The following is a 9,161-nucleotide window of genomic DNA, read 5'->3' as shown; positions in this document are numbered from 1 at the left end:
GCTCATAATACGAAGGACATTTCATAAATAGTGCACAGGTGTGTAGATTGTTTGATGCAACAACAATGAAAATTACGTCAAATGTAGTTGGGAGCTTGAGGAGGAGGCGCGTGTTTTTGTTTTTTCACTGTGTACTCTAACATAAAACTGGCGAGAGACAGAAGTGAACCTTGCGGGAGTCCCGGGTACTGTGACTGTTGAAGACCAGCGGCCGTACACCGAGATCGAATCCTTACGCGTCAAAAACCCAACAGATGTCGACAGTGCGTTAAGTGAAGTTTGTGGTGAGTTTGAAGTGGACAGCAGTACAGTTTCACGATGCGTTAATCGTTTTTGTCGTGGTCGTATGAGCATAGATGTTCATCCAAGACCCAGAAGGCAAAAAATGTCAACATGTGAAATAAGTGTGAAACTTGTGGCAGATGCTCTTGGAGAACATGACAGTGTGATTTGTGAGGAACTATCTGAAGCAACGGGAATTCCTCCAAGATCAGTGTTCCGTATTCTGTCAAATGATCTGAAGAAGATAAAAATTTCTACAAGGTTGGTCTCACACTCTTTGAGTGCTGAAGAGAAGAAGAGACGAGTGGATGTTGCAGCCTTGCTCAAACAATGGTGACCGTGAAGATCTAGGATTCTTACGTCTAATTGTCGCTATTGATAATATGTGGATTACAGACTTTAAATCGGAGTTGAAATCACAGTCCAATGAGTGCATAGCTACAGAGTCTTCATGTCCAAAAAAGTTTCAACACCCAAAATCAAAGCGCAAGCAAATGATGATCTCTGCTTACGATCATCAAGAAATCATCATGTAAGGTAGAATCTCATGTGGAACAAGTGTCATAGGATTGCATTATCGTAAATTCATGCAAAACCTGCGCAGAAAAATGCACGAAACCCGACATCAGTTGTTCGAGGATGGGTGACTACTTCTCCACGAAATGCTCGCCCGCGTATCAACAGTGGTGTAGCCCAAAAACTGTGCGAATACGGATGGGAAGTGTTGCCGCATCCTCGCTACAGCCTGGACATGAGTCCGCCAGATTTCGACTTGTTGCCAAAGTTGAGGAAACCTACAGACAGACTTCGTTATCTTTCTCTAGAAGAGTTTTGTACCACCGTTACCCGAACCTTTCGACAGATGAACAGAAGTGCTGTCGTGGATGGAGTAATAAAAGTCCGAGTTGTTAGGATTCAGTCACAGAGAAGCAGGGAGACTATATTGAAGGACTGTGAAAAGATGTGAAAAGAGAACACGTAAGCAAAAAAAAAGGGTGTACATTATTTTTTAAATGTCCATCGTAAGTGAGCTAGATAGAAAGAGCGGCTTTCAGCGACATTCTGATGCAACTATTGTGATTTGAATATGAAACTTCCTGGCACATTAAAATTGTGTGCCGGACGGAGACTCGAACACGGGACCTTTGCCTTTCGTGGGCAAGTGCTCTACCAACTGAGCTACCCAAGCACGACTCACGCCCCGTCCTCACAGCTTTACTTCTGCCAGCATCTCGTCTCCTACCTTCCAAACTTTACAGAAGCTCTCGTGCGAGCCTTGCATAACTAGCACCCCTGAAAGAAAGGATATTGCGGAGACATGGCTTAGCCACAGCCTTGGGGGTGTTTTAAGAATGATATTTTCACTCTGCAGCGGAGTGTGCGCTGATATGAAACTTCCTGGCAGATTAAAACTGTGTGCCAGACAGAGACTCGAATCCGGGACCTTTGCCTTTCACGGGCAAGTGCTCTACCAACTCTGCCAGGAAGTTTCGTATCAGCGCACACTCCACTGCAGAGTGAAAATCTCATTGTGTGATTTGAATATGACAGTCACTGTAGTTATGGGACAGTTTGTGTACGACAATCTGCACAGTTGATGCAAAAAAGATGAGATTCTTGTAACATTTATTAACAAAAATTCGAGCCCATATTACATTTAAAGTGAAGTAAACGTCACGTGGACACTACGCTGGCAGGCGGCCCCGCGCGCCCTAGCGCCTCTTCTCGAAGCGCAGCTGGATGCCGGTGGTGGGCAGCAGCAGCACGCCGCGCCCGTTGAAGGCAAGCCGGCGCGGCGTGGCGGCGGTGGGGCGCACGCTGAAGCGCGACAGCACGCTCACCAGGCCCACCTTGGACTGCAGCTGACCCAGCCGCATCCCTGCAACACGGCGACAAGCACCGCTCACTCCGTTCCTAGTTCTAAGCAGACAGTATACTAGTGCCCCAGTGAATCTTACACTGGTCAGCCAGAACATTATTACCGCCGACCTACTGCCGATACAAACCCGTCCAGGCGACAGCAGCATCGTCTGGCGAGGCGTGACTGCTGGTCAGCCGCACACACCGTGCGTGTAGTACCAGTGGGCGCGCTGTGCGTGTGTAGCATGTGGAAGGTACGTAATCTATCTGAGTTTGACCGGGGGCAGATTTTGATAGTCCGCAAGCTCAGCATGAGCATTTCGGAAATAGCGCAATTTGTCAGGTGTTATAGAATTGCTGCCGGCCGCTGTGGCCGAGCGGTTCTAGGCGCTACAGTCTGGAACCGCGCACCCGCGGTGGTCGCAGGTTCGAATCCTGCCTCGGGCATGGATGTGTGTGATGTCCTTAGGTTAGTTAGGTTTAAGTAGTTCTAAGTTCTAGGGGACTGATGACCTCAGAAGTTAAGTCCCATAGTGCTCAGAGCCATTTTTATAGGATTGCTGTCGTAAGTGCCTTGAATACGTTAGTTAGTTAGTCAGTTAGTTGGTTGCATGTTCCATTGATTAATCGCACGGTACGGTAGCCGTTATGATGTGGAACGTGTTAAGTGCACAAGAAATGCACATATGAAACAAGATTTTTTAAGTTAAGGATTAATATTTCTGTTATTTACCCCATTTCCTTAAATGTCACAAAATGCATATCCTGTATTTATAGATTTATTTATTCCTATTCAAGACTTCATCTATGGTATAGAAGGAGTTGTCAAAGAGATTTGATTTCAATTTATTTTTGAAGCTATTACTGCTGTCTATGAGACATTTTATTTCATACGGTAATATGTCGAAAATTTTTATTGTAGCATATTTTACCCCTTTCTGTGCCAAAGATAGGTTGAGTGAAGGATAGTGTATGTCTTTCTTTTTTCTGGTGTTATAATCATGAAAGTCACTGTTGTTTTTAAACTGGTCCGTGTTGTTGAGAACAAATTTCATTAGTGAGTAAATGTAGGCCCATTGTGAGGCTGTTGTAAGAATTCCCAATCTCTTAAAATGATGCCTTCAAGAAGTGCGACTATGAACCCCACACATTATTCTAACCACTTTCTTTTAAGCAGTGAATACTATTTGTCTAAATGTTGACTTACCCCAAAATATTATTCCGTGTGACATCAGAGAGTGAAAGTATGCAAAGTATGTTAGTTTACTAATTTCTATATCCTCAGAATTGGCAATTATTCTGATTGCAAAAGTTTCTGACCCTAGTCGCTCTAGAAGATCCAAAATATGAATTTTACAATTACGATTCTCACCTGTGTGTACACCCAAAAACTTAGTATGCTCTACCCTGTATACTGACTTCTGTTGATATGTTACATTTATTGAAGGATCTGTACTTTTTTCAGCAGAAAATTGGATTAGTATGTTTGTTTCAAAGTTTAGAGCAAGCCCATTTGCAGAAAACCGATTAATGTCTTTTCCAAAGACCTTATTTGTATCAATTTCAATTGGAGTTTCTCTTACCGGATTAATAATGATACTTGCATCATAAGCAAACAGTGTCAGTTCAACTTCCTGTTTCAGATACGAAGGAAGGTCGTTCACATGTATCAAGAACAGAAGGCAACCCATGATTGATCCCTGTGGAAGATGTAATGTAATTTCACCCCAGTTAGATGAAGTGGCAAACTTATTTAAATCACTTGGCCATATAAGGAAACTTTTTGCTTCCTGTTCTGTAGGTACGACTTAAACCACTCATATGCTATTCCATTTATACCATACAACTGTAATTTCTGTAACATAATCTCATGGTTCACACAATCAAATGCTCTGGACAAGTCACAGAAAATTCCTATTGGTGACATTTTACTATTTAAAGACTCTATTATGTGGACAGTGAAATTGTATATTGCTGTCTCACTGGAACAGCATTTTTGAAATCCAAACTGTGATTTGCTAAGTATCCCATTACTGTTGAGATGGTTAATCACTCTTGAGTACATTACTTTCTCAAAGATTTCTGAAAGTGCTGTAAGCAAGGATACTGGCCGATAATTATTAACATCTATGGTGTCCGCCTTTTTGTAGAGCGGCCTGACAATGGCATATTTTAACCTGTCTGGGAAAATACCTTGAGTTAATGATGCATTACATATGTGACTCAAAACATCAGCTGTAATTGCTCCACATTGTTTTAATATGTTATTAGAGATGTTATCTACTCCAACAGAACATTTATTTTTAAAAGATTTAATAATTTTACTTATTTCACAAGAGGTTGTTAGGTGAAACTTAATCTGACAAAATTTTTTCAAAACAGACTCTTCCATGTACTGCCTGGCTTTTTCTTTTGAACTGTTCTCATCAATTTTTTTCCTACACTTAGGAAATGGTTGTTAGATACATTAGCTACTTGTGTACTGTTGGTTAGGTGGCGAAACCGAGACGAAACCAAGGGAACCTCTTGTTATACAGGGTGTTTCAAAAATGACCGGTATATTTTAAACGGCAATAAAAACTAAACGAGCAGCGATAGAAATACACCGTTTGTTGCAATATGCTTGGGACAACAGTACATTTTCAGGCGGACAAACTTTCGAAATTACAGTAGTTACAATTTTCAACAACAGATGGCGCTGCAAGTGATGTGAAAGATATAGAAGACAACGCAGTCTGTGGGTGCGCCATTCTGTACGTCGTCTTTCTGCTGTAAGCGTGTGCTGTTCACAACGTGCAAGTGTGCTGCGGACAACATGGTTTATTCCTTAGAACAGAGGATTTTTCTGGTGTTGGAATTCCACCGCCTAGAACACAGTGTTGTTGCAACAAGACGAAGTTTTCAACGGAGGTTTAATGTAACCAAAGGACCGAAAAGCGATACAATAAAGGATCTGTTCGAAAACTTTCAACAGACTGGGAACGTGACGGATGAACGTGCTGGAAAGGTAGGGCGACCGCGTACGGCAACCACAGAGGGCAACGCGCAGCTAGTGCAGCAGGTGATCCTACAGCAGCCTCGGGTTTCCGTTCGCCGTGTTGCAGCTACGGTCCAAATGACGCCAACGTCCACGTATCGTCTCATGCGCCAGAGTTTACACCTCTATCCATACAAAATTCAAACGCGGCAACCCCTCAGCGCCGCTACCATTGCTGCACGAGAGACATTCGCTAACGATATAGTGCACAGGATTGATGACGGCGATATGCATGTGGGCAGCATTTGGTTTACTGACGAAGCCTATTTTTACCTGGACAGCTTCGTCAATAAACAGAACTGGCGCATATGGGGAACCGAAAAGCCCCATGTTGCAGTCCCATCGTCCCTGCATCCTCAAAAAGTACTGGTCTGGGCCGCCATTTCTTCCAAAGGAATCATTGGCCCATTTTTCAGATCCGAAACGATTACTGCATCACGCTATCTGGACATTCTTCGTGAATTTGTGGCAGTACAAACTGCCTTAGACGACACTGCAAACACCTCGTGGTTTATGCAAGATGGTGCCCGGCCACATCGCACGGCCGACGTCTTTAATTTCCTGAATGAATATTTCGATGATCGTGTGATTGCTTTGGGCTATCCGAAACATAGAGGTGGCGGCGTGGATTGGCCTCCCTATTCGCCAGACATGAACCCCTGTGACTTCTTTCTGTGGGGACACTTGAAAGACCAGGTGTACCGCCAGAATCCAGAAACAATTGAACAGCTGAAGCAGTACATCTCATCTGCATGTGAAGCCATTCCGCCAGACACGTTGTCAAAGGTTTTGGGTAATTTCATTCAGAGACTATGCCATATTATTGCTACGCATGGTGGATATGTGGAAAATATTGTACTATAGAGTTTCCCAGACCGCAGCGCCATCTGTTGTTGAAAATTGTAACTACTGTAGTTTCGAAAGTTTGTCTGCCTGAAAATGTACTGTTGTCCCATGCATATTGCAACAAACGGTGCATTTCTATCGCTGCTCGTTTAGTTTTTATTGCCGTTTCAAATATACCGGTCATTTTTGAAACATCCTGTACATGTCGGACGTCGTAGGCTGGGCAGACTGGTAAAACAGGACAGGCGGCGAACTGTGGCGGAACTAACATCAGACTTTAATGCTGGACAGAGTAAAAATGTGTCTGAACACACAGTGCACAGAACACTCCTGACGATGGGCTTCCGCAACCGCCGATCATGCTTGTGCTAATGTTAACAAGACATCGGCAACTACTACTGAAATGGCCACGTGGACATTGGTATTAGAAGTTGGCGCGGTGGCAGAACGTTGGATGGTCTGATGAATCCCGACACCATCTTCATCATACCGATGGGAAGGCGCAAATCCGTCATCTTCCAGGGGAACAGCTTCTTGACACTTGTAGGGACGGAGACAAGCTGGCGGCGGCTCCATTATGCTGCGGGCAACATTCGCGTTGGCATCTGTGGGCCAACTCGAGCTCTGTGGGGCACCGTACTGGCCGAGGAGTGTCGCACGCCTGGCTTCAGACCACGTCCACCCATTCATGACGACAAAAAAATGGTTCAAATGGCTCTGAGCACTATGAGACTTAACATCTGAGGTCATCAGTCCCCTAGAACTTAGAACTACTTACACCTAACTAACCTAAGGACATCACACACATCCATGCCCGAGGCAGGATTCGAACCTGCGACTGTAGCGGTCGCGCGGTTCCAGACTGAAGAGCCTAGAACCGCTCGGCCACACCGGCTGGCCTCATGACGACAGGAGTGACATTTCTCGACTCCGTGTCACGAGGCCAGGTGTATGATCGAGTAGCTGGAGTCGGAACTGATGTGCTGGTCCCCAGCTCGCCAGATCTGAACCCGGTCGGACACATCTGGCATGTCACTGAAAGTGGTGTTAGAGGTCATCACCCCCTTCCCGGAATTCACGGAAATTAGGTGACTTGTGTCTGCAGATGTGGCGCCCATTCCTTCCATTAACCTACCAAGGCCTCTTTACCACCATGCCACATCGCATCTCCTCTGTTATCTGCGCCAAACGTGGACATACCAGACCGGTCATGATGGTCTGGTTAATCAGTCTATGCGTATTTAAGGCCAGTTTGTAATTATGTGCAACGAAGTGAGCATGTTAGCACGTTTGAACTTTAATGACAGCTTTATCATCCACAAAAAATTTCAATATATACACCAATGGCCATTAAAATTGCTACACCAAGAAGAAATGCAGATGATAAACAGGTATTCATTGGACAAATATAATACACTAGAACTAACATGTGATTACATTTTCACGCAATTTGGGAGCACAGACCCTGAGAAATCAGTACCCAGAACAACGGCCTTGATACACCTGGGCATTGAGTTAAACAGAGCTTGGATGGCGTGTACAGGTATAGCTGCCCATGCAGGTTCAACACGATACCACAATTCATCAAGAGTAGTGACTGGCATATTGTGACTAGCCAGTTGCTCGGCCACCATTGACGAGACGTTTTCAATTGGTGAGAGATCTGGAGAATGTGCTGGCCAGGGCAGCAGTCGAACATTTTTTGTATCCAGAAAGGCCCTGCAACATGTGGTCGTGCATTATCCTGCTGAAATGTAGGGTTTTGCAGGGATCGAATGAAGGGTAGAGCCACGGGTCGGAACACATCTGAAATGTAACGTCCACTGTTCAAAGTGCCGTCAATGCGAACAAGAGGTGACCGAGACGTGTAACCAATGGCATCCCATACCATCACGCCGGGTGATACGCCAGTATGGCGATGACGAATACACACTTCCAATGTGCGTTCACCGCGATGTCGGCAAACACAGATGCGACTGTCATGATGCTGTAAACAGAACCTGGATTCATCCGAAAAAATTACGTTTTGCCATTCATGCACCCAGGTTTGTCGTTGAGTACACCATCGCAGGCGCTCCTGTCTGTGATGCAGCATCAAGGATAAGCGCAGCCATGGTCTCCGAGCTGATAGTCCATGCTGCTGTAAACATCGTCGAACTGTTCGTGCAGGTGGTTGTTGTCTTGCAAACGTGCCCATCTCTTGACTCACAGATCGAAACGTGGCTGCACGATCCGTTACAGCCATGTGGATAAGATGCCTATCATCTCGTATGCTCATGATACGAGGCCGTTGGAATCCAGCACGGCATCCCGTATTACCTTCCTGAACCCACCGATTCCATATTCTGCTAACAGTCATCGGATCTCGACCAACGCGAGCAGCAATGTGGCGATACGATAAACCGCAATCGCGATAGGCTACAATCCGATCTTTATCAAAGTTGGAAACGTGATGGTACGCATTTCTACTCCTTACACGAGGCATCACAACAACGTTTCACCAGGCAACGCCGGTCAACTGCTGTTTGTGTATGAGAAATCGGTTGGAAACTTTCCTCATGTCAGCACTTTGTAGGTGTCGCCACCGGCGCCAACCTTGTGAGAATGCTCTGGAAAGCAAATCATTTGCATATCACAGCATCTTCTTCCTGTTGGTTAAATTTCGCGTCTGTAGCACATCATCTTCGTGGCGTAGCAATTTTAATGGCCATTAGTGTAGTTATTCTTTAGCTCTGTCGAAACACTATTGCGATTAGTCGATTATCTGATCGTTTGCATTGTATTTGAATTGCCAGATAGGATGTTTTCGTGTCTTATAGAGGAAAAATTGTTAGAATAAAGCAGTAACTAGGACATTTCTTGCCAATAAAGTATATCTCTCAGCTTTACAAAATTTCAGATGAGCGCTTTATGACATATAACTCAGTTTGTTCGAGAAAACAGTAGGGCTGTATAAGATTCAGATATCGATTCAGTTTTAGAAAAGACGTAATTGCTTTCATACACTAGGGTGCAGCAGTTAAGCATAGTTAAAATATATAATCATGTTTCCGAAACACCACGACGTAAGAATTCAGAATGCGGTACGGTAATGCCAGAACGTTTGGCGTACAAGAGAGCAGTATATAAGATGTGC

General features: G+C 44.6%; 1 protein-coding gene across 1 annotated transcript in view; it reads right to left on the bottom strand.

The window, feature by feature from the left end:
• Positions 1-1,891: 1,891 nt before the first annotated feature.
• LOC126190632 (cytochrome P450 6k1-like) overlaps positions 1,892-9,161 on the bottom strand; it is a 174,294-nt gene continuing 167,024 nt past the window's right edge. The window contains exon 8 of the mRNA XM_049931050.1: positions 1,892-2,161. Coding sequence (XP_049787007.1) covers positions 1,995-2,161 — 167 coding nt within the window. The 3' untranslated portion in view covers positions 1,892-1,994. The remainder of the gene's footprint in view (positions 2,162-9,161) is intronic.

Source organism: Schistocerca cancellata, chromosome 6 (genome assembly GCF_023864275.1).
Source record: "Schistocerca cancellata isolate TAMUIC-IGC-003103 chromosome 6, iqSchCanc2.1, whole genome shotgun sequence".
Classification (NCBI taxonomy): domain Eukaryota; kingdom Metazoa; phylum Arthropoda; class Insecta; order Orthoptera; family Acrididae; genus Schistocerca; species Schistocerca cancellata.
This window is presented reverse-complemented; position numbering and strand designations above follow the sequence as displayed.